General features: G+C 33.1%; 1 protein-coding gene across 1 annotated transcript; it reads left to right on the top strand.

The window, feature by feature from the left end:
* The first annotated feature begins 17905 nt into the window (after nt 1-17905).
* Nucleotides 17906-20689, top strand: LOC145575804 (receptor-like protein 7). Its single transcript, XM_081633603.1, has one exon. The coding sequence runs from the start codon at nt 17906-17908 to the stop codon at nt 20687-20689; it is 2784 nt and encodes a 927-aa protein (XP_081489729.1).
* Nucleotides 20690-27915: the final 7226 nt, after the last annotated feature.

Genomic DNA, 27915 nt, shown 5'->3' with positions numbered 1-27915 from the left:
CTAATGTATACATACTTGATTTTCTTAAATGTTTGCTGCTTCAACAAATTTCAGCAACTGGAGGGAGGAAAGTCATACATGTCACTTGAATTTTAGTTCCTTCTTGTTCTTGCTCTTGCTCTCGCTCTTCTTCCTGCTCTACCAAATCGCTTGTCCCGAAATTCAAGCAAAGCCAATTCCATTTTGTCAGTTAATCTGATAAACCAAAAGGGTTTTCCCACTGACAACATATAATATCCCCAAGCCAAGCCAACTACTACACCACTGCTAAAGCCCATCAGTACGATTTCCCACTCTGGCAGTATGCCCCAAAAATCTCTAGAATCATCTTGGTCATCTCCGGTGTTGTTCACGAACGGCGGATCTCCTCCACACTTGGGTAATGGTTGTCCACACAATCCAGGATTCTTCTTGTATGAATCAGCTGAGAACGTATCAAAGTTCTTCCCTTGAGGTATAAGCCCCTCCAGTAGGTTCTGCGAAACATTGAAGACCCCAAGAAATGTTAAACTAACAAGTTCTTGTGGGATACGACCAGTGAGCATGTTGGACGAAAGGTCCAAGCAATCCAGCAAGGACAACATCCCGATGGATGGAGGGATGTGCCCAGTAAGGCGGTTATTTGAAAGATTAAGGCCTCGCAATGACACCAAGTGCCCTATGGAATCTGGAATCTCTCCCTCGAAGCTATTTTTCGACATATCAAAAGTCGCCATTGTGGTGATGATCTTTACATAATTCTGTGCATTCCCATTGAATGTTAACGTAGGCTGATGGAATACGAGTAATGGAGGTTATCGTATCCAATGTATTGTGGACTACCAGGAGCTGACCCATTCATCTCCATCATGGCTTTAAAATTTTGTATGTATCTTGTTGGCAACTTTCCAGAAAAGTTGTTATTGGAGACGTCGAGAATTTGCAGCTCTGGAAATGGATGATTAGGCTTAGTCAAAGTCATTAGAGGTCCATGGAAGTTATTGTAGCGTAGATTGAGAACTTGCAACATCTGAAGGCTGTCTAGCCAGGATGGAAACGTACCCTCAAACTTGTTATTCCCGAGATATAGAACCTTAAGGCTTTTACATTGTGACAGAGACTTTGGCACCACCCCTTCCAATTGATTGTCACTTAAATCTAGATACTGCAATAAATCACACTTTGAGAAATTTGCAGGTATGGTGCCATTTAGTCTATTCGCTTGAAGATTTAATGCAGTGAGCTGAGTGCTATTATTTACTAAACAATGAGGGATTTCTCCACTCAGAGTGTTGTTCGATAAATCAAGGATGATGATTCCAGTCAAATTACAAAAGGATGGACTAATGGTGCCATTTAGTCTGTTATTCGACACTTCTAATGCTATAAGTCCTGGGTTTGTTGGCAAAACCGGAAGAGGCTCTTGTAACTTGTTGGATGAAAGGTCGACATAGGACAATTTTTTCCAAGGGAGATACTCTAGACCATATTTTAGTGAATTATTAGAAAGGTATAAGTTTAAAGACGCATCAGGTTGAGCCTGACTAATGTTAACCATCCATTTGGGAAGCTCGCCTCTGATGTTGTTATCTTCAAGAAGTAACACCTTAAGCCTTTCTTGGTCTCCCAAGTAAGGAAATTCACTAATATTGCAGGAAGAGAGTCCCAAATATGATAATTTGGACAACATCGAGGAGGAGTTGAGTTTAGTAGACACCGATAAACTATTGAAAGATAAACCAAGAGTATTTAGATCTGTAAACATAGAAAACATACTAAGCTGGAGCTTACCGCTTAAGTTGTTGTAAGAAAAGTCAATGTCTGTGAGATATGAGAGATTAAAAAACGATTTGGGAATTTGTCCAGTAATCTTGTTGTCACTTAAAGAAAGTAGTTTCAAGGAATTGCTACCATTACCAGAAACATCACTCAATGAACCACTAAAGTGGTTGATTTGGAGACACAAGTTTATTAATGAAGGGAGCTGGAAAGGCCAAGATGGTACGGTTCCGACAAGCATGTTGTCTTCAAGGTAGAGGCTGGAAAGATGAGAGAGCGTATGAATGTTTAGCGATGAAGGCAGACCACCAGTAAAGAAAATTATCTGAGAGCTGGATTTGATTAGTGACATTCCAAACCCATGGTGGCATAGGACCGTGAACACCACTGCCCATTAGACTTAAGTCACTTGGGCTAGTTTGGTTAATGGAGTATGGCAATTGCCCGGAGAAGTTTGTAAAGGAAAGGTCTAGGAATAGCAAAGGGCTGCTCCAACTACGTAGTTCTGTGACAAGGTCTGTGTTTCCGTTTAAAGAAAGTGTTTGCAAGTATGGAAAATCAAGAATGTCAGTAGAAAATTTCCCCTGCAAATCACATCCAGACAGGTCTAAATACATCAAGGAAGATAAGTTTACCAAAGATGCAGGAAAATTTGAATTGATTGAGACAGAACTAAGACCAAGATATGACAAGGATGTTAAGTTTTCAATGATATTATTGGCATCAGGCATATCAAGAGAATAGTGACCTGTTGAAAGGTCAAGTGATTCAAGTTTTCGTAGTTTGGATATATCGTGAGGTACCCTGCCTTGGAAATTTGATTCAGAGAGATCAAGGAAGGATAAGTGCGAGAAATCTCCAATTTTAGGAGGAATGGAAGAACTAAAAAAATTATTATGGTCTAATGAAAGGCTTTTGAGATTATGAAGCTGGAAGAGGCTGCTATTCGACTCGATGCTTCCAGTAAGTTGGGAGCAGCTAAGGTCAAGACCAATAACATGACTGGTTAATGGATCACAAGTGATCCCGTCCCATTGACAACAATCTATGCTATTATTCCATGACATTGTTTTTGCTCTACTGAATGTGCAAAACTCAGAGGCAAATGGATCAATTGACAGAGAACTTGAGAAGCCAAGCAAGGCAGAACACTCATTGCTACGATAAGTGGGATTACTAGAAGTGACTAGAAGATTGAGGATCAGGCAGAGTAGAGTAGAGAGGTATTGCATGGCTACTATAAAAAATTGTTATTTGTTTTTAGACTAAAGTAAGAATGGGTTATAGGACTTATAGCTATGGACTATTTAAAGAGAGGAATAAGGTTAACAAATTAAGTGTACAAGAAACTATGTTAGCCCGTCCAATACTGCATTATTGGTACAATTGCACATATAGAAGTTGACGATATAAAGTCACGCACTAATGAGACTAGTAGACTTGTATGACCTTTTTCTTTTTTTTTTTTGTCAAAGGACTTGCATTGTATCATTGTATGACTAGTTAACTAGACTTTTGCTGAAAGAATACTAGACGATTTTAACTAGTGGGCTTAAGTACGGTAGACTAATAGAAAGAATTTAATTATTGTACTAGCTAGATTTTAACTAGTGGGCTTGACCTTTTGCTGACAAGCACTAGCTAGATTTTTCATATATCCAATAAAAGAGTAGAATTTCTCCTAGAGTTATGACTTATCCATTATCAACAAAAGTGGGTCGATCCTAACTTAATGAGTTTAATTATTGTTGATTCAAGAGACACTTTAACCACCACCAAAGACTTTAGAAGAAAACATTAATTGTGAGTGAAGCATTTCACATTATTTCTAGTTTCTACAATTTCTGTATAAATTTGGCATGTACAATTACAAACAATTTAGAATCAAGTACACAGCGTTATTAGTTTCTCAAGCACTTGTTGTCTTGTAAACATCATATGGACTTTGGGTTAACTCTCAACATAGTATAAACTATAAGCCTACATACAGATTAATTTTTTCAACACGTTCATTTGATGTTATGATTTTTTTTTTTATATTTTTATTTTATTTTTTAGATATGTTATATGGAATAGCTAGCTTATTGTATAATTTTTTCAACACGTTCATTTATCAAGACTTTTAAAAACTTGATTTGATATTTAAGTATTAGGTATATTTTTTAAAAAATTAACGGTCTATATTTGATAAGTAGAGCAAGTAAGCAATCACTTAGCTTATGCTAGAAAGTCTAAAGTATCGATCGACGAAGACTTATGTGGAAACTTGACTTTGATTATGTCCTCCCTTCGTTTATAATCTATTGTTACGTTTTCTTTTTGTGGGTTTTTCTTATGAAAGTATTATAAACAAATTTTATGTTACAATGAAAGTTAAGCTCTAGCCTTATGCTGTTATTCTTGTTAACTTGGAAATTATACAAGTTTTAGGGATAATATTAACTAACCTCACAATTTTGAATTATTTACGATTTTATCACATATCGATCTTTACAGCTAAATATTTTAGAAGGACCTTGCTACGTACGAATAACGAATGTCTTAAGAGTTGTCACTCACGAGTCATGATAAATAGTGATTTACTACGTAATATATTTATTGAATTCTGCCATTTTCAGAACAGAGAAAATAGAGAGAGATTTTAGAGAGAAGAGAGAACATCTTTCATTATGATTGAATAATGAAGATGAATACAGGAACAGCTTATATACTACTGCTAGAAGTTTCTTAGTAACAAACTTATTACATGTCAGCATAGAGCTTATAACAAACTCTAACAACCTCTAACAACCTGTAACAAACTAATCCAGCGTGGCATTAGTTGTATTAACAGCAATTACTCAGCAGTAGTAGCAACATCCCCCCTCAAGCTATGATGTATGTCATCTGCAGACAGCACTAGCTTGGACTTGAGCTTAGTATGCAGCTTCTCTGGCAAAGCCTTGGTCAAAATATCAGCTAATTGTTCACCACTAGCAACATAAGTGAGCTCCAATAATCCTTCCAAAACCTTATCTCGAGTAAATGGCAATCAATCTCTATATGTTTTGTTCTTTCATGAAATAGAGGGTTTCTCCCTATATGTATGGCACTTTGATTATCACACTTGAGAGTAACAGGCTGTAAATCCTGTATTCCCATCTCTTGCAATAACCTGACAAGCCAGGCTACTTCAGATGCTGCCCCAGCCATGGCTCTGTACTCAGCTTCACTTGAACTTTTAGAAGTTGTGCCCTGCTTTTTAGACTTCCAGGAAACAGGTGAGTTTCCTAACAGAAGAATGTAACCAGTTATAGACTTCCTTGTATTGGGACAGGCTGCCCAATCAGAATCTGAATAAGCTTGTAGAGTAAGCTTATCTGTTTCTCTGAGTAAAATACCCTGTCCTTGAGTATGAGCAACATATCTCAGGACATGATTTAATGCTGTAGCATGGTGAGTTCTAGGCTGACTGAGAAACTGACTGAGTGTCTGAACTGAGAAAGAAATGTCAGGCCTTGTATGAGACAAAAAATTCAACTTACCCACCAGACTTCTATACAGCTCAGGATCATGATAAAATTCACCAACATCTGCTTGCAACTTGAGATAAGTAGGAAGAGGAGTCAAAGCCACCCTGGAAATGTCCATTTGACATCCTTGCAAGAGCTCTCTAGTGAACTTCTTTTGTGTCATGAGAATCCCAGTAGGAAGATGAGTAATCTCAATCCCTAAAAAGAAATTCAGCAATCCCAAATCCTTTATACTGAATTTAGAATGCAAATGAGATTTAAAGAACTCAATTTCTGCAGAATCTGAGCCTGTTACTATGATATCATCAACATAGACTGCTGCCAAAGCGAAAGAAGTTTCTGACTGTTTTAAGAACAAAGAGTAATCATTTTGGACTGTGTATATCCCATATTAATCAATTCTGCAGTTAGTTTGGCAAACCACTGCCTGGATGCCTGTTTAAGCCCATATAAAGACTTCTTTAGCTTGCACACCAAATTACCATGATTCTGCATTCCCTCAGGAACCTTCATGTACACTTCTTCATGGAGTTCACCATGCAAAAATGCATTGTTAATGTCCAATTGATGTATTTTCCAAGACTGACTTGCTGCCAAAGACAGAATACACCTTATAGTAGCCATTTTGACTACAGGAGAGAAAGTTTCCAAATAATCTATCCCATATTTCTGAGTGAAACCTTTAGCTACCAGTCTAGCCTTTAACCTTTTTACAGTGCCATCTGCTTTTAAATTGACCTTGAATACCCATTTACACCCTATGGGTTTCTTCCCTTTAGGCAAAGGAACCAGCTCCCATGTATTATTAGCAGTTAAGGCATCAATTTCCTTCTACATTGCTTGAACCCAACCAGAATCTTGTGAAGCTTCAAAATAACTGACTGGTTCATTAACTTGAGAGACAGTATTAATCAAAACCTTGGTGTCTGGAGGCAGAACATCAAATTTCACAATGTTGCACCAGTGTTCTGATACTGAGTCTGCTATACAGACAAAATTATCAAAGTGAGAAGGCCATTTCCTTGGTCTGGTTGACTGTCTTACTAGATTAACATCTAATACAGGAACAGTGGCTGTAGTAGATGCTGTGTTTGGGATAGAATCTGTGTTTGGGTGAGGAGATATGTTTGGGGTCGGATCTGAGTTTAATTCTGTAATGTCATCAGTGTGAAAGGAGAAGGGTTCTGGTATATCATAGGGTGATTCAAAATCTGTAGGTGTGTTTATAGGTAAGAAAATCTGAGATTTTGGTCTAGAGAGTGTAGGATCAAACTGAAAAGGTAAGTGTTTCTCATAGAAAACAATATCTCTAGTGACTATAATCCTTTTAGTTTCCAAATTCATGACTCTATAGGCCTTCTGATCAGGTGGATATCCCAGAAAAATGCAAGGTGATGCTCTGGAGTCAAATTTTGCTCTGTCATTCTTCAGTGTAGAAACAAAGCACAGGCAACCAAAAACCCTTAAATGCTCCATATGAGGTTTTCTTCCATGCATCTTTTCATATGGTGAACAGAAATTAACACTACTCAGAGGCATCCTGTTTATTAAGTGAGTTGCACATAACAAACAGTCTCCCCAAAATTTTACAGGTACCCTAGACTGAAAATAGAGCCCTCTAGCTGTCTCCAATAAATGTCTGTGCTTTCTCTCCAGTACACCATTTTGCTGTGGTGTTTCAGCACAGGACTTTTGATGCACAATCCCTTTTCCATGATACAAACTCAAAATATCTCCCTCACAGAGTTCCTTAGCATTATCAGTTCTAATGCACAAAACTTTAGAACTAAATTGAGTTTCTATCAAAGTAACAAGATTACATAGAACAGAAACAACTTCAGTTTTATTCTTCATTAAGAAAGTCCAAGTATGTCTTGAGAAATCATCTACCACAGTGAGAAAATAGCTAAAACCATCATGAGTTTAACTCTATATGGACCCCATGTATCTACATGTAATAGCTCAAAACATTTTGTACTGCTAGAACAACTAGAAGAAAAAGGTAATCTAGTTTGCTTAGCTTTATGACAAACCTGGCATACAATGTCACTACCAGTTGTGTAAACAAAATTATTTTTGACTAGATGCAACTTATTAAATGGTAGATGTCCTAGTCTAAGATGCCATAACTTGGCTTCTTCTGAGCAAGACTGAAGAGAAACAGCAGCAGCACTAAAATTGTCCTGTTCCTTCCCTTTATTAACCTCATCAACAGCATACAATCCAGAATTCAAGTTACCAAGAACCAAGCATTGTTTCGAAATTGGATCCTGAATTAAACACTTATCATGAGTAAAAGTAACCTCACAATTCAAGTCTTTACACAACTTGTGAGTTGAAATCAAGTTGAACTTGAAACCAGGAACATGAAGCACATTATCAAGCTGAATTCCATTTTCAAACTTAACAGTGCCAATATGATCAACTACTACCTTCTTTCCATCAGCAATAGTTATAGTATTGGGAAATTTATCAAAATGTCTAAGCTCAGTGAACAAATCAATATTAGAACAAATATGATCTGTAGCTCCACTGTCTATAATCCAACTAGAATTTGAACAAGTAATAAGGCATGTACCTGCAACATAAGCTCCTGACTCAGTCTGAGCAAGTGAACCTCCAGAGCTTGCATCAGATTCCTGAGTCTGCATATATCTCAGAAAATTGTTGTAGTGTTCTTGTGAAATATGAGTCACCTGAGTTTCATCAGTGTCAGCTGCCTGAGACTCATTATCCCCTTGAACAAGTGCTGCAATCCTTTTTCCTTTGAACTTACTTAGATGATTAGGTGGATAACCAACAATCTTGAAGCATTTATTCACTGTGTGACCAGGAAACTTGCAATAGTCATAGAATAATGGAGTACCAGGTTTTTTTTGTTGTGAACAACAAATTTGTGAGAATTTCCTGCATTCTGCTGATGATATTTAGGATATGATTGATACTTATGAGAATTTGCTGTAAATGCCATAACCTTGCTTGTCTCATCAGCAAGTGAACTCATCTCTCTTTGCTTCTCCTCCTGAATAAGTAATCTGTAAGCAAGAGAAATAGAAGGCAGAGGCTGCATCATTAGGATGTTTGACCTTGTATTAGCATACTTATTATTCAGCTTCATCAATAGTTGAACAAGTCGTTCTTCTTGATGCTGCTTCAAGAACTTTTGTGTTAAACCACATGTACAACCATTGCAGGAACAAATAGGCAAAGGATTCATCTCACTAATCTGATCCCAGACAGCTTTAATTTGAGTAAAAAACTCAGCTATAGAAGTATCAACACCTTGAGAAATATCAGCAAGCTTTTGCTGCAATGTGTACAATTGAGGACCTGAAGTCTGTGAATATCTATCCTCTAGATCCTCCCAGATTTCTCTAGAAGATGTCAGATACAGAACACTTCTTGCAATTGAATTATCCAGTGATCTAAGAATGTAAGATGTGATAATAGCATCACATCTCTTCCATGCTGCAAACACAGGATCATTTGGAGCTGGCTTAACCAGGCTTCCATCAACAAATCCAAGCTTATTTTTGGCAGAAAGAGAAATCATCATACTTCGCTTCCATTCACCATAACCATCACCAGAAAACTTCTCAGAAATCAAAGATTGATTAGTATTTTCTGAAGGATGTATGTAATATGGACTGGTAGGATCTTGAGTTGGTTGCAAAGAATTCTCAGGCATCTTGATTTGCAATTAATCAAACAGATTATAGGCACTCAACAAAAATATGATAATGATAAAAAATAGATCAAAGAATTCCAGAAATAAACTGGAAATTGAACAGAATAAACCAGAAATAAACTGGAAGAAGATGATCAAACTCTCAAGATAAAACCGTAGAAATTTGATCTAAGAACAACAAAATTTGAAGTAGAAATTCAAGTTCATACCTCAAACAAAATCAGAGATTAGAATTTGCGGAAGAAAAATCTATAATAAAAAATCAACATAATTCAACTACTGGAAATCCAGGTGCTCTGATACCATATTGAATTCTGCCATTTTCGGAACAGAGAAAATTGAGAGAGATTTTAGAGAGAAGAGAGAACAACTTTCATTATGATTGAATAATGAAGATGAATACAGGAACAACTTATATACTACTGCTAGAAGTTTCTTAGTAACAAACTTATTACATGTCAGCATAGAGCTTATAACAAACTCTAACAACCTCTAACAACCTGTAACAAACTAATCCAGCGTGGCATTAGTTGTATTAACAACAATTACTCATCAGTAGTAGCAACATTTGCTGAGTAACTGGAGTTTGTGGAGATCAGTCAACACTTCTAGCTGCACATATCCACTCAAGTAATTCGAGCTTTCGGAGTTTGGATATCTCGTGAGGCACCCTGCCTTGGAAATTTGATTCAGAGAGATCAAGGAAGGATAAGTGCGAGAAATCTCCAATTTTAGGAGGAATGGAAGAACTCTAAAAATTATTATGGTCTAATGAAAGGCTTATGAGATGATGAAGTTGGAAGAGGGTGCTATTCGACTCTATGCTTCCACTAAGTTGGGAGCAACTAAGGTCAAAGCCAATAACATGACTGGTTAATGGATCACAAGTGATCCCATCCCATTGACAACAATCGATGTTATTATTCCATGACATTGTTTTTGCACTACTGGATGTGCACCCAATAGAGGTGAAAGGATCAATTGACAAAGAATTTGATAAGCCAAGCAAGGCCAAACTCTCATCGCTACGACAAGTGGGATAACTAGAAGTGACTACCAAATTGAGGATCAGGCAGAGTAAAGGGACAACAATTCCTAAAGGATATTGCATGACTACTAAAAAAATTGTTATTTGTAGAAACTTGGTGGTTTTTAGACTAAAGTAGGTGTGGGTTATAGCTATGGAATTAGAGGAATATGTACTATTTAAAGAGAGGAGCAAGGTTAACAAATTAAGTGTACAAGAAACAATGTTAGCCCGTCCAATACTGCATTTTTGGTTGTATTGCACAGCTAGAAGTTAACGATCTTAAGAGTCATTGATGAGACTTTTAGACTTGTATGACTAGTTAACTAGACTTTTGTTGAAAGAGACTAGACAATTTTAACTAGTGGGCTTAAGCCCGGTAGACTAATAAAAAGGAAACTCAAATGACAATAAAACTCAAATACATTGTTTTTATTTTTGAGACACAATCAATAATACAAATTACAATTTACTACGGAGTAATAAGGGTGCGAGGTTTGAACCTGTGACGTATCATATACATCTGTCCAATTTTAATTATTAGATCAATACCTCATTGGTAAATACTTCATAATATTACATCATTTTGTATTAATTTGGGATGAGATATGTAGATGACCAATTAGTTTAGTGGGTTAAAGTCAGGGTGATACTCAAAACATGATATTAAATCCCATTTACATACTTTACTTATGTGGCTATCAATTAAAAAAAAAAAAAGAAATTTTTTTGGGAATGACATGCTTTGGCCTCAACTCTCAAGTTGTGCCTTTCACTTATATGGGAGCAATTTAAGGTACACATGGTGTACAAAAGGAATCTTGTACACAATTTTCCTATTGGTTGCATTGGAATATTCCTTTTATGTGGGCCAACTTCATTTTCATTTGAAATTCAAACTTGTAATTTAAATTTTCAACTTTTGAATTTCAAATTTTTCTATTATTTCACCTACCCAAATTAATGTAGTATATAGTCCCAAAAAAAAAATCAGATTTTTTTTCCCATTTTTTTTTTCTCTCCTAAATTTTTTTCTCTCTCCTAAATTTTTTTCTCTCTCCTATAGTTTCCCCTCTAATGTATCTGGGTACAAATAACTTTTGAAGAACAATATACAAAAATGAGTTTCTGAATTTCAGCTTGAAACTAATTTGTTTCAAATGGCGTGAAACTAATTTCATCGTGAAACTAATTTCACCGTGAAACAAATTTCACCGTGAAACAGTATACAAATGTACTGGCGGTGCGATATGTAGTCGGTAAAATTGCGAACGCTGTGAACATTACAAACAGCAACAGCCTTTAGTACATGAGCCTTTTTGCGAACATCCACAAGGCACACAGCAGCCTGTAGTACATGTAGACTTCCATTTTAATGTTCATGTACATTCCGGCCCGTTGCGATGTGGCTTACAATCTTTAAAATGAATTGTAGTGATTATATATTTGAAGAATAAACTAATTTGATTGAAAGTTTGGGGAAGGTGTGAAAAACAAAATCAGATTTAGAATTATTAGGTGCAAAATTGGTTAAAGATTATGTTTTACAATTCACCCAAAACAGCACTATTCGGAATTTGATTCGACTCCAAGAGAACGATTTGGTGGGATGATTTTACAAACAATGTAATATAAGTTTTTTTCCAATAAAATGAACGTGCTGATACCCCTTAGTCCAATGGTTAACTTTGAAAGCTGCTTGTGCATACATCAAACCACTGTTCGAACACTGTGATGGCATAAATTGTATTTTTTTTTCTGGTTTTAATTATTTTTAACTTTACAGAATCATATCTAATTTTAAAATATCAGAATAACATAAAAGTTAGGGAATGAAACAATGTTTTACGTATATCTTTTATTTAATTTTTAATTATTTTATGTCCCCTAAAAACATTTTTTATTTTAAAGAATCATTCTTCTTTTAATAAAATCTTGATTGATAAACGTGTCACTATGAGATCTCCGTACAACATGTTTAAAATGCTAGTACACACTATAGTTTGAAATGAATTAATAAAACTAATGGCATGTGTTGTGGAATATGTGGACCAGACATCCACCCGCCATCACCTCCCAATCCACTTTGCCCTATTTTTCCCTTTTACACATTTTTTTTTTCTCTTTCTTAGATCCATTTTTAGTACATGCATTTTAAAGATCAGAATGACATGTTCAAATTCCATAAGGTGTATAATCTGGCATGGTGAGAGGCTTGTATATTATCCTAAGTTGAAGTACAAAGATGAAGAACACCTTGTTGTTAACAAAACATAATTTTTTTTATTTCTTTGAAGGGAACAAAGATATACTTTTAGATGTATAACTAATCTTTAATAACTATTTTTTTTCTAAAAAAAATATTTTTCAATGGTCTAATAAACAAACCCCTTGAGTTATGATGGATAGTCATCTTGTGTTCGAATCTTGTGGAGGTACAAAAGAAACACATGTTGCTTTTTATTTTTTATAAATTTTCATTTTAAGAATCATTTTTGTATTTAAAAAATCATAACTAATTGTTATTAATATAATATTAAGGAAATCATATTTGTATATATAAAGTCAAAACATACACCATATTTCAAAGTGAAAAAAAAAAATCAAAAAACTCTTTTTAATTTAAATGTTTTGCACGTAAATTATTTGTATAATGTGTCTAATCAATTATTTATGGGCATAAGCCAGGAAATTTAGTCTAATAGATATACTATAAAAATTAATTTGTTTTCATCCAATGTATGTGTTGATACCCCTTAGTCTAGCAATAAACAAACCCCTTGAATGACCTAAAACTAGTTGTCTTATGTTCGAATTTTTATGGAGGTATAAAGAAACACGTTTTGATCTTTTATTTTTTTTTTTATAAATTTTCATTTTAAGTATCATTTTTGTATTTAAAAACTCAAAAATAATTAATATTAATTTTAAAGGAATCATATTTGTATTTGTAAAATCAAAACTTACACCGTATTTCAAAGTCATGAAACTTATTGGAACTTTGTAATACCTTATCAAACTTATTATACCTTATTGAACTTATCAGACCTTACTAAACTAATTTGAACTTATTTGAACTTATTGTTCCTTATTGGACCTTATAAGTACAAGTATCCATCATTCGGATTAAAATTCGAAATTTAATCAAATCAAAACTGAATTATTAATTCGGATCGGATTTGAACTTTAAATCGAATTGGATTGGATTGATTTTTTTTGAAAATTCGGACGTTCGAATTGGATTGGATTGACCTTGTTTGAATCCAAAAAAACCGAAATAAATTAAATATGAAATCGTTAGTTTATGAATAAGTATTGTTAATATAATCATGCTAAGCTATTATTATAATTATTACTATTTATCATGTAACCTACTTACGTTTTCAATACTTTTATTAATCGTGTACAACTATACTTTTAAGAATTAATTTTTTATTATTGTATTTTAATTTTTATTTTCGCATTAGGCCCAAAATATTTGAAACGTATTTTAATTTGCACTCTCATATCGAATCCAAATAACCGAATTTTAAATCGGTTTGAATTAGAGTGGATTTGGTGAGGAATTCAGACTGGGTTGGATTTTATAATTGAAAATTAAAATTATTTCGGATCGGATTGGATTTGGGCTAAATTCAAACCAAAAACCGAATGGACACTCCTACTTATTATTAGACCTTATTATTAGACTTGATTAGAACTTATTGAAATTTATTAGACCTTATTTAACCTAATGTAACTTATTAGACCTTATTTAACTTATTGGACATTATTATAACTTATCTGAACTAATCTGAACTTATTAGACCTAAAAATTATTTTTATAAGGCGAAGAGAACAAACCCTTAGCGAATGACGGTGTGCAATTGAAATAGTTTTAAATTTGACCGCCTATTAAAATATCTCACTTTGATTAATATATTTATTTATTTTTTTTTTTTTGTTGAAACACATTATTAAACCAAACAACAACATACAATAATCATCATAATATATTAATAAGCGTATTATTACCATTTAAGGAATCATATTGTCTTTAATAGAATCATCCAATATATTTGACATAAATATAATTAAATAGTACAAATAAATAAATAATACGATAATATATGTGCTGATACCCCTTGGTGTAGTTGGTGAATGCTTTCCTGTTATGTATAAGTGATCCGTGTTCGAATCCAAACTACTCCATTTTTTTTTGGGTTTTATTTTTAGTTTTCATTTTCATAATAGCCATAAATACTAATGTTTCCCATTTTAAATTAGACTTTTAAATACCAATGATACTAATTATCAATAAAACAATTCGAATCATGATTAATTTAAATTCAATATACCAATTATTATTATTTTTGTTTGCATTTTATATTTCATTCACCTATTACCCATAAATAGTAACATCCTAATATAAATTAGTACTTTTAAATACTAATGTTACGAATCGTCAATAAAACAGTTCGAGGTCTAGTTTCTTTAAATCTGAAATTATAAAACTCCTACTACAAACCCAAAACATTTCCGCATTTCTGAGCATCAAATTCCATAAAACAACATCTTTCCGAATTTAAACATCATCAAAATGGTATTAACAGGATCAATTTAAATATTGGCTTACTAATTCATATCTAATTCATACAAATACAAACATTTTCTCAAAGACATACATATGGCAAAACCTTGTAAATTCTTCACCGCTTGCAAAATACATACCCACAGCCGGAGTACGACTGAATTGTTCTTTTCCGTTTTACCGATAATGAGAATCATGTTCATTTATATTGTTATTAACCTCAACCTTAATCTCTTCATTACTAATGTTAGTAACCTCAGCTTCTTCATTAATAATCGAATGGCATGCACTGTTGCTTCTTCTTCTGTTACATCGTTTGATTCGATCTGCATCTTCGATTGAGCTAATCACATCGTTTATCACTTCATTAAGATTAATGTTCAAACGAGGGGACATGTTTTTGCATTCCATTTCACTGCCACAATGTCAAACACACTACTGTTATTTATTTCAGATTCAACAAAATAAAAAAAGATACTATAAAATTATATTTTAATTTAATATTGACAAAATGATCCTACGTATAAAAAACAGATACTATAAAATTATTGACAGCAAATAAACCTCGATTCCATTTAACAATTGCTTCCATTACAATGGAACCCAGAAAACTCCTTCTATTAAATAACATCTCACAAGAAACAAAACCAAAGACAACATACAAATCAATCTATTAATCTAAACGATTTACCCTTTCAATTCAATCTTTTTAAAAACCTAATTTTTACCCAAAAATCATCTACTTCAAAATCAAACAATGAAAACCCTAAATTATCAAAATCATCAAACTAGGAATTTTAAACGAAATAATTCAGCAACTAACAAGATTACCTGCGAATATTTGTAACTGATTGACGAAATTAATATCCACACTTGAATAATTTCTTCACAATTCTTCCCTTATTCAAATTGGATGTGTTCTTCGCCAAGGAATTTTGGGGGAAAAGATGAAATTTTGGGGGAGAAGATGGGAAATTTTGATGCTTAATTGGGAAATTAATGGTGTATTATCCATAATTGTTGCCGCCCACTGAAAATTTTGCCGCTCACCTTCCTCACAATGGCGCCTAGGCTGAAAATTTTGGCTCTCATCTTTCCCTCTTCTTTATTTTCCTTTCCCTCTTCTTTTTTTAGTTTCCATTATTACATTGATGAGTTGGCGTTTTTTTATTGGTGGTGTACAAAAGGAATCTTGTACACTTAGTGTACCCCTAGCCTTTTACCACTTATATGTCCTCTCTTTATGATTTCAATGGATATACGTAAATTTAATAATCTTCATCAAATGAATTTTCTTGTAAGAATATGTAAGGCAATTATAATTTTGTTATTAGATTACATTATGCTTAATTTTGTTATTAATTATGTGATTATAAGGGCCAATAACTTGATGAATGTCTATAATTAAGTGACCCGACAATCCGATCATTATGATGTTACTACTTTGTATAATAATGGACATCACTCATAAATAAATTGATTATTCAAACTTTCAGTGCAAACACAATGGTTAACCACATTTTTTTGATTATTAAATATTTTATTGAATTCTCTATCTTTCTCCTCACCTATAACCACTTTTATACCCATTTATTTAATAACCAATATATTTCAATAGTTGACCATAACTTTTTAGTTATACATTTTCTCTCTCCTACTTTTACCCAATCTTACCACACAATCTCTATCTTTCTCTCTCCTAATTTAACCCAACTCCACCAAAGATAATTTTTTTTTTCCGACGAGCCACCAAAGATAAATAGTAAAAGCAAAAAGTAGATTAATTTAATGTATAACCCAATGTTGATAACCAGGTGATTACTACAATTTTTCCACAAAATTTTCTCTCCCCTCAATTTTTTATTATTTTCGCAGAATTAATGGCCATTAAACTTGCACTTGACTGGATTACAGACAGAGAATGGAAACCTTGCTACGTAGAGACTGATTGCAAGTTACTTGTTCATGATCTTACCAGCAACTCACCATCTACTCTAACTCCTAAAACTAATGAATGCAGGCTGCAGCTGCAGGGACTCACTGAGGTCGAGCTTTTCTATGGAGAAAGAGGGAAGAATAAGGTGGCTGACATCCTGGCAAAAGATGCGAGGGGATCTTTGACTGTACCTAATCAATTATGTATCAAAAATGTACCCCCAGACTTTTGTATTAACTATCTAGAAAAAGACAGTCCTAATAGCTCAAGGGGGGAAAACCCTCAGGATGTAATTTTGTGCCCTACCCAGGGAGGTGGGCAACCTTTTGTAAACTTTTTAAACGTTAATTAAGCCACCTTTTAACCTAAAAAAAAATGTGGTTATCCACTGGGTGTGCTCTTAAAGTCATTCACGTCATTGTTTTGTAGACTCTCAAGTCATCGTTAAAGCTATTTGTGTGGCTGATAGTAGATGAAAGTATGAAACATTAAATGACGACAAATTTTACTATCCTTTTAGTCCTTTAACGTTTGAGCAACATTAGTACGAGTAGGAATCTTGATAATAAAGCTTATGGTCGATATTCAATAAGTACAGTAATCACTTAGGAATATTTTATTTCAACTATTATTTGTGATTTATGACTAAGGAAAAAAATATTACACATACAACGAATTTTTCTTAATATGTATTTTTAGAATTAACGAATTTTATCAATCAATCAAAGTGGGGTCGGCTACATGAACCAAAAGTGATTATTCCGTATAATCATCCATAAAAATCTTCCTCCTCCATCTCTTACGATTAAAAACCTCATTTTCATGCAAATTCATATGCTTCATATCCTTCCTAACTCCTTTCAACCAAATCATTTTCGGTATCTCTTTATTTCGTTTAACCTCTCCATGATCCCACTCTTCTAGAATTTACGAACTTTTTATAATTTAAAAAATAACCAATAGTCGATCAAAATTTTACAATATCAAGCGCAATATATATATATATATATATATATATATATATATATATATATATATATATATATATATATATATATATTGAGAAAATATATATATGAGAATTTGACAAGTACTAGCTAGATTTTTCATATATCTAATAAAAAGGGTAGAATTTCTCCTAGACTTATGACTTATCCATTATCAACAAAAGTGGCTCGATCCTAACTTAATGAGTTTAATTATTGTTGATTGAAGAGACACTTTAGCCACCACCAAAGACTTTAGAACAAAACATTAATTGTGAGTGAACGAAGCATTTCACATTAATTATTTCCAATTTCTACAATTTCTGTATAAATTTGGCATGTACAAGTACAACCAATTTAGAATCAAGTACACAGCGTTAGTTTCTCAAACACTTAATTGGTTGTCTTGTAATTTAAGCAACAAAGCCATGTTTAGCCCGTCCATAGTACTATGTTTTTCATTACTATGTCTATGCCTTGCTTTCAATCTTGTTTTTGTGACTTGCTCATCATCTTCTCTCCATAATACATCATCTTTGAACTATTGTCGTGAAGACGAGTACTATGCACTGCTTCACTTCAAAGAATCCTTCAGCTTTACACAAGCCTCTACCGACATTCCTACATGGAAACAAGGTTCCGATTGTTGTGAATGGGGTGGAATTACTTGTCATCCTCTTACTCATCATGTCATTGCACTTGACCTTCACAACAATCGTATTGTCGGAATAATCCATTCGAATAGCAGTCTCTTCCAACTAAGCCAGCTTCGGAGCCTTGATTTGTCCTCGAATGATTTTTCTTCATCCAATATTTCGCACAAATTTGGTCAGTTTCATTTTCTTAAACACCTAGATCTTTCTCGGTCTAATTTTGTTGGTAGGGTACCTCTTGAAATATCTCAACTCACTAAATTGACATCCCTTGATTTATCATGGAATACAATAGAGTCACAAATTCTTCAAATCATCACTAACTTGTCTTCACTTTCATATCTTGATCTTGAAGGATGCAATTTACGAGGGGAGTTCCCTACTAGTGTTCTTCACCTACCACGCCTAAAGTTACTCAACCTCGGACTCAATGATGCTATAAACTTTCAGTTCCCGTCATTGTACAATTGGAGTAGCCCCTTGGAATACTTGGATCTTACCTCTACCAATTTTTCATCTAACATACCCTCTTTTTTTAGTCGATTACAACATTTGAAATCATTATATTTACAGGATACCAATCTACGTGGGACTATTCCAAGTTGGGTGTGGAATACCACTTATGAAGTATTAGACCTTAGTGGTAATGAACTAACTGGCAGTCTTCCGCCTACAATGAACATAAGTAAGCTCTCAAGTTTAACTTCTCTTTATTTAGAAGCCAATATGCTTGTTGGAGAAGTTCCGGCTTGGTTGTTTAGCTTGAAGTCATTGGAAACCATATTCCTTGGTGGTAATGAACTAAACGGCAGTCTTCCATCTACAATGAGCACAAGTGAGATCTCGAGATTAACTCATCTTGATTTAGCTAGCAATATGCTTGTTGGAGAAGTTCCTGCTGCTTGGTTGTTTAGCTTGAAGTCATTGGAAATTATTTCCCTCTTTTCCAATAACTTCAATGGTAGTGTAAGCCTTTATCAAGTTTTTTCTAACCTTCCAAAGCTTCATTCTCTTTTTTTGTCCAACAGCGGCCTTTCCGTGACCTTAACTGAAGACTCATCAATTACCTCATTTTTATCTAATACACTGTCTATTTTAGAGTTATCCAACACTAGTATTCATGGGGAATTCCCTAAGTGGTTACAACAGCTAGTTAGGGAATCGTCGATTGGTATATTGGATCTTTCATACAACTCTTTAACCGGAGTTCTTGAAAACCTCCCTTGGGGTGATTTGGGTGTAGTTGACATCTCTAACAATAATCTGACAGGATATCTCCCAATCATTTCATCTCCTCATACCGCATTTTTTTCAGCCGCAAATAACAATTTTACGGGTCCAATAGATTCATCAATTTGCAAATTGACATCTCTACGAGCTCTTGAATTATCTAACAACAGTTTGAGTGGAGATTTCCCACATTGTCTAGGAAACTTAAGTACTGACCTTAATCTGTTGAATTTGGGATTCAATAACATTCATGGAACTCTTCCTACAAACTTTTCCAAGTGTGATAGTTTACAATATCTAGACTTAAGTAGTAATAGGATGCAAGGACAAATACCTCGATCTTTGGTGCAATGCACAAATTTACATGCTATCAATCTTAGCGGAAACAACTTTAAGGATGAATTTCCTCATTGGTTGCATACTCTTCCAGGAATTAAAGTACTTGACTTGAGTTCTAACAACTTGTACGGTCACATCAATAATGTAAGTGAACATGATCCATATCCTACGTTACAAATTCTCGACCTTTCTTGTAACAACTTCAGTGGTAAGATACCCACAACTTACATAAATAATTTTCAAGCCATGGCCAGAACTATCGATCACCGTGGTTTTCCGCAATATATGGAATCAGATGTACCAATGTTGTGGCCTTACTACTCCATTATGTTGACATTCAAAGGTGTGCAATTACCATATGAGAAGATCATTGAAACGCTCTCTTTTTTTGATCTATCAAACAATGCATTTGAAGGAGAAATCCCCGAGTATGTAGGACAATTGATCGCAATTCAAGGCCTTAATCTTTCACACAACCGCCTTACAGGGCACATTCCTCCATCCATTGGATTGTTGTCCTCGCTTGACAGTTTGGACCTCTCCTCCAACATGCTAAGTGGGCGCATTCCTCATGAATTGGTTAGCTTAACCTTCCTTGAAGTCTTCAATGTTTCAGAAAACCAGTTGGAAGGGCCTATACCTCAGGGGAACAACTTCGATACATTCTCATCCGATTCCTACAAGGGGAATCTTGCATTGTGTGGGGAGCCATTGCCCGAGTGTGGAGGAAATAGCACGCCATTTGTGAACAACAACGAAGATGATTCTGAAGATCATGGGAGCATATTGAAAGAGTGGGAAACTGTTGTGATGGGCTTTTGCTGTGGCATCGTTGTTGGGATGGCTTGGGGATATTACATGTTTTCTGTGGGAAAACCCCTTTGGTTTATCAAATTGGCTGACAGAATGGAGTTGGCCTTGCTTGACTTTTTCGGGACGAGCAATATGGTACGTAGAAGAGGAAGAAGAGCACGAACAAGAAGGAACTAAAATTCGAGTGTAATATATGTAATAGCTAGCTTGCGTTTCCTTTTGTCTGGTAAATATCTCATCAATCCAATTGCTTATTGCTGTACTTTCAGGTTGAATGTATGATATACTCCGTACTACTAATGAGTTATACATGGCTTTTTATTAGCAGAAAGTTGTTATCAATCTTATCATGTATACGGAGTGGCTGTGTTTGGACCGGAGTTACTAGAGTTAGACCACATTAAATGAGGAGCTCTTCACGGTATACCACCACAACCTTTAATTTACTCTGTATTTTTAGAAGGAAAATAATCGCTATCGATTGTTTGATTCAGCAAATTAAATAAGGCTCTGTTTTTTGGACTTGACTAAATATTTTTTTTTATACTACACTCTACCTTATACTAAACCATATTTTTCAAAGTACACAATACACGATTAATAGAGTACTACCTATAGGAGTTAAAACTACACCAATGTTCAAACTACGTGTCACCTCGATGTGAGTAAGTTGGGGAGTCAAAAACTGATCCGACCGACCCGATTCCAACAAACTCGAAAAAACTCAATTCAGACCTCAACTTATATGAACACACTAATTTAACATGACTCATCAACTTTTATCGAAATAGACTCGACCCGACCGAAGAAGACACCTCTAGCCGGGGGCAAAAGATACTTAGTTACATCATTATGACTAGGGGTGGCTTCAAACAATCACAATTAAACAATGGATATTTCTCAATTAGAGTCTCGTTAAAGTTAGGGTAGACATTTTTTTTTTTCCAATTTTATATTTTAATTCACAACTAAACAAGGGGTGACTTTAAAAAGAGAAAATACAAGTTAGATATCTTTGTCGGAGACATCTATTTATGCAAGTTTGCAATCATGCAAAGAGAAAGGATATACCTTGATGATTTATGCAAGTTTGCATGCATTTGAAAAACCTTTAGTTTGGTGGTTTAAAGTGGTGACTATCGAGTACATATATACAATTTTCTTAACTGATGGTTTATAGTGCGATGAAATAAATCTATATTTGGTGGCATATTCTTGCATAGCTAACAAACTAACCATGTCGCGTACTAACCCCATCATTACTTATCGAGCATTGTACTATGAATTCCCATCATGATTCATCGAGCATAGGTTAATGGAGGTAGATCAAATAAATGCTTGTTATATGATCAACAATATGTCTGAGGATTATATTAGCCAACTAATCTCAATCCTACTGCTAACTAACCTTGTCCAAAATTACAAATGGTACAATAGATACACTAATCAAATTGTAACATGGATTAAGTCGAATTTGTGTATTATCATGCAAATACAAATATATAATGCTTATGAATCTAGCAAAGTAACCATGGTACCTAAATTAAGACCATTTATATGCCAATTTTACCATTTTTGCTTCTATTTCTCTTCACTATAATGCGCACTTAGCACCGCGGCATAGGATAAGAAACCAGGCCTCTGTTCTTGTAAGTTATGATAGATTTATTGATAGTGAAAATGAAAGCTTGCCAAACAAACCAACAAATTCATACTACTCTGATTAACCATTTATTTCCCATTAATATCTTCAACTTTATAATGCTAAAGTACATACATTATAAAATGTCAATGTGCATAAAATTATTAAACTAAGATCTTATTTCTTTCGAGATTTAGTTGTCACGTTACTAGCTCATTCAATACTTCAAATTACACTATCAACGCGACTTAATTGACTATTGATTCTGAGGCAAAGCGAGTATTACTTGTCAATTTTCTAATCAAAACATTTCACACATGTAAAATCTAACAAAGAGATGGGATCTCCATTTTTCTTTAGAGTTATTTCCAATACCCCCATTAAAATCCCAAAAAAAAAAAATGGGAAACATTAACATTATTATAATTTTATTTCAATTTTTTATTCTCCCCTAAAAATTTACATTTCATCTTTATAAAAAAACTCTAACAAATCACAAAGAAAACTAAAAGATAAGAGGAAATGAAATTAAAAAGGAAAAAAAAAAAAAAAAGAGAGAAAATATGGGGAGTAGGAATTAATTATTACTCTACAAATTAAAAATTACGAAGTAAAAATAAAAAAGTTTTACATTATATTTTGTCACTGTTGCTCACTCATTAAAGGTTGAAGTATCAACAAATGCTTCCGGTTGTCCGGCGACGTAATCCAGGAGACCCTCGGCGGCTTTCTCGCCGGGAGCGTCGGCAGACGGCGGCGATACACGGCTGAACACAACAACCACCGCCAAAAATAGAGCCGTTGAAGCTAAAAGTGGCCAAAAATAAGCCAAAAGATCAACAAATCTAGGAGCAACACTTATTATAGTAACAATTGAACCAGATAATAAAATCCCAGCAATTAAATGGAATTTGAACTTCATCAGCTGTTCTGGGATCTCCATTTTTTCTAGTTTATTTGGGTTTTTTTTTTTTTTGGGGGGGGGGGGGGGGGTTTGAATGAAAGAGAAAAAACCCAGATGAAGGGTTTTCTGGGTATTTAGAGAGAGAATATGAATGAATGAATGAGAGGAAAAAGAGGAGAGAGAAAGAGGAAAGAGATGAACTGAGCTATGCAGAGATTCTCTGAGAAAAATATTGGGGGCTGTAAATTTTTTAGTTTTTGTTTATTTGGGGTTTCTTGAGATTAGACTTATGCTCTGTGTAATTTGATCCTGTTTTTTTCCAAGTGGCTTTTTATGGTGCTATAGTGTTGATGCTTTGTTTGTTTTCCACCTTTGCTCCTTTTAGCTGTCCCTAGTAAATTAGGCTGATAATTTGTTTCGGGTCGGGTTAGTTAAGTTTATCTACAATAAGATGGTAACTGGTAAGTGAGTGGCTTGAATCATGTTTGGTTCGAAATCATTTGGTTTAGGTCATGATTGAGTAACTCATCATTTTGTTTTTGATATATAGTTTCATTATAATGAAAAATCAATGAAAATTAGCCTATCGGTTGAGCCCATTTTGATTTTAGTCTAACTTTTGTTAAGTTGCTTTAATAGTTTGGTTTTGGATTATGTATTTCAAACACAAAGTAAAGTTGATTGGAAAATAAAAAGAAAGCAATCTAAATAATTATTTGTGCCATAACATAGGAAAATAAAACAGATCAATAAATTAATAGAAAGTTAACCGAATATGATAATTTGTAATTGATTTTGAACTAGTTTTTAGCCCGGACGATAGCATGAATCATTAGTCATTACTTTTATTTTAATTATAGTTATTTTAAAATTTAATATTGAATGTTTAGTTTGTCAATTTGATCATGTTATCCCTTTAAATTTTAATAATAAATACAGATGAGTTAGTCTTTTTTGATATATAGGAAATGACCTATACCAAATTGACAATCTTATTCATTCATCAATAATCCAAATTTATCTAACAATTCTTTCATAGCCAATTCCAAATTCAAATTTAAATTGGATTTACGTTTACAAAAAATATATACATGTAATATAAAGGTATTGTTTCGCCACAAAAGGTACAAGGGTATGATAGCATGATTAAATTAATTAGTTTATACTTTATCGATCAATTAATTTAACTATGACAGGTTTAAGTCAAGATAGCAAATTAGCCATGATTTGCAATAATTTTGTGTCGGACAAACTAACATAATCAAGAACGCTACCTGACACAAAAGGCCGGCATAAGTCACGACCTCACGTACTATACTAGTGAGCCCTAATTTTGTTTCAATGTTTTTTAGTTTAAACAAGGACGCAGGTCGATACATATAGATATATATCTTATCTATCACTACTCAAAAAGGGGTTAAAATGACCCATTTTGCACGTAATAGAGAAACTAGATTATTCCAAATTTCCAATCCTACTTTGATTTAATGTACCACCTATCAATGGAACTAAGCTAACCATAGTTTCCTATTTAGCTAGTGGATCATAGATAGGTACACCTAGATTTAGTGTCAAAAGTACTATGATTGATTTCATTTCAATCTACTGACTCTAGTCAACAATATGAACCAAATTCAATCAAAAACACGATTAAATCAACGAAGAATATACCCATTTCTTTTACCATTTGGTGGTAGATAAGTAAATTCAACAAGATTAAAAGCAGGAAACTTTTGCATACACATGTATTTTGTCTACAGGACTGCAGTGTCGGTTGTTTGTTCCAAGTACTTTACCAATGTTTTTGTTACTTTTTGAGAAAATTGGATCTATTATGACGTGATAATTGACCTTGATGTCTAGCTAAATTCTCAATTAAAGAGTGATTTGCATTATTATTAGCATAAATCTTTGTCTAAGTACACTTCATTATTATCAATATTCAATACTTTACAAACTGCCATAGTGGCATTTATCAATTATCACGACTTTGCTTTATTGCCTCCATCCCTTAAAAAGTACAATACAAAATAAAGACACACATTTAAGTTACTATTAAGCACTGCTTCAAAAAAAAAAAGTTACTATTAAATACGATGAAAATAGAAACACAAATTCTTGATTAAGCTAAGGCGGACTTTCATTATTATCATATAACTAATATACAAAGTTAAACTTTTAGTCAGGTCACGAAACAACGACACTTGGTGTTCCAACTTTTCGCCAAGTATCGCGTCACGTTGGATATAATTAGATAGACTTCATAGGATTAAAAAAAAAAAATTAGAAATCAATTTTCAATCAAATTTGGATAGAATTTTAGGATGAAATTGTTAGTTTATAGTTTTATTTTTAATAAAATACCAATATTCATATGTACATATTGAATTATAATTTTGTTAAGAAAAAAATACAAATTTATTTTATAATAATATCTTTTGGAGCAAAAGAAGTAGTTTACAATAATATACTTTACAATCTAATATAATTTTATTACTATGTATACCTATCAATCAGGGTTGGGTCATGAGTTTTCTCGGATCGGGTCGATTTAGGTTACAAGCCAAAAAATATTCAACCCTTGCCTAGAGTTTTGGGTTCGGGTCAACCCAACGGGCTTTGAACTTTTTTTATTTAATTTATTTTTTGCTAATTTTTTTTTTAAAAAAATGTATTTAATTGAACATTTTTCAGTTTTTCACCAATATTATTATTAGTCATTACATGCCTACTGGATAACAAATTGTCACAAAAGCACATCAATTGCTAACTAATTTTATATCAATGATATATTTTAAAATTTGACATATATATTAAAAATTTATCTTAAAATTTAATAAACAACCCGGGCATCTTACGGACACAAAACTAGTGTTATTATAAGATGAGTTAAGGTTGCTCAAAATATATAAAATTACCCTGTATAATGTATATCACAAAAATTGTCATATCTCTAACATGTCTAACATAAATTTTACCATAAAAAAACACTTATAATGTATAGAACCGAGGGGAAGACTAAGTGGGTGGAAAAGATTAATCATATTTCAACATATAATTATTAAAAATTACACATTAAAATATAATCGAACTCATTACAAATTAAAATAAAGTTACCCTTAAAGGAATTAATGTAACATAAGAATTATTGAAGTTGTTATTCTTAAATTAATTGACTTAAATTAATATTAGCCCATCTTATATAAGACTTATTACAAGAGTGAAAAACATTTAACAAACCAGATAATTAGATTGTTGTTGGTCCACTTAATCTAATTTTCATTGGCCCTTTGCTTTTCTACTTAAATTTATATTCATATATATGTAAATTATAGCTAGTGGAGCAAAAAGATGTTATTGTTATAATTTATGGGCAAGCAAATTAATTAAATGAGCAATAATGTTGGATGTACTTATTTTGGTAATGTGCATCAAATCAATCAGTTTATCAACCGAAAGCTTTTGCAAATGATCCCCACCATGGCCAGAAAACACAAGGTCGGTGTTAATAAATAACCTTCTTATATTTGAAGTACGAATTATTATCAGAAAAAAGCAAATATAATAGCTTGTTGATTATATTTTCATTGTGTTCTCTTTAATTTATTTATCTGATTTAAATATTTTTTGTCTAAATTAGTGAGTTTTAATATATCTAATTATTAAAATATATTTTTTATTTAATTCTATATTATTTAAATTTATTTTGTCAAAACACACAGGTCAAAAATTAATTAAGAAATCATACTATATGTCCATACCCCTATCAAGGACATCATTTATAAAGGAGATGATTTTTATTGTGGAAAACATGCATTATCAATTATTTTATTACCCTTTAGTAGAATTTAGATAATTGTTTAGATAATATATACTTGTATAAGTTACATATTAGTTCCAATTCCTCTCAAAAGTTACATTAGTTAGCATAATTGCATAAAAGTCATAGCTTTTTCTTGCATGAAGTTAAAAAAAATAAAAAAATAAAATAAAAATAAAATAAACTTAAAAAGTGTTTTAATTTTTGTATGTTTTGAGATTCAATTCTCTCTTTTTGTAACATTTTATAAGTGACATTTAAGAATCTACCTAAGGAATAACTTGGATTGTGAATTAAAGAAATCTCAATAATTTAAGAATAACTTTTTCTCCATCCCTCGAATTAGATTCTCTAATTGCTTGAAGTTTAATTTGAGCCAACCATCATTGTTGAAAAGTTGGATCTTTTGGTTGGTGAAATCTAAGTTAATGTTTGGCATTTGCATTGCCTTGACCAAGTCATCTTATTAGGAGTCTTTAGGAGTCAATGCCCATTTAATAATTGATTGTCTTTTTTACCATCCTTTGCTAACCTATATTCTAAAATTTTCTTTTGCCTTTTGTCTATGAATCTATGATGGCATGAGGCGGGAGGTTATTATAATTGTACTTAGTGCGAATATTTAGATCAAATCTTGTCTATATTACTGCTTTTGTGATGTTAATTAAGGTGAGTGATTATAATAAACTACTTATTTGTAGTTATTTAATAATTAGCTTGTCAATTTTATTAATGTAAAAGTGTAACAAACAATGTTGTAATATCAAAATAATGAACAATGTTGTAATATAAAAAAATAAAAAAAAATTGACCATTAATTATAAAATTATGCCCAAGAATTACTCCGTAGTTAGGAAATACCAAAAATACTAAACACCTTTAAAAAAATTTCTCCATTTGTTCATTGTTCAATCTATTTATTTTTTCATGCTATTATTCATAGCCTTGCTAAGAGAGGAGGAAATGAGGATTTGATCCCCATATTGAGAAGGAGCTCTTCTCTTATCTTAATCTCTCATGAAATTGGATAATGTTGG

This window comes from Chenopodium album, chromosome 13, assembly GCF_948465745.1.
Source record: "Chenopodium album chromosome 13, dcCheAlbu1.1, whole genome shotgun sequence".
Classification (NCBI taxonomy): Eukaryota; Viridiplantae; Streptophyta; class Magnoliopsida; order Caryophyllales; family Amaranthaceae; genus Chenopodium; species Chenopodium album.
This window is presented reverse-complemented; position numbering and strand designations above follow the sequence as displayed.

What these genes read in the sequence shown, in the direction of transcription:
- LOC145575804 (XM_081633603.1), top strand. Translation starts at nt 17,906, where the DNA reads ATGTTTAGCCCGTCCATAGTACTATGTTTTTCATTACTATGTCTATGC.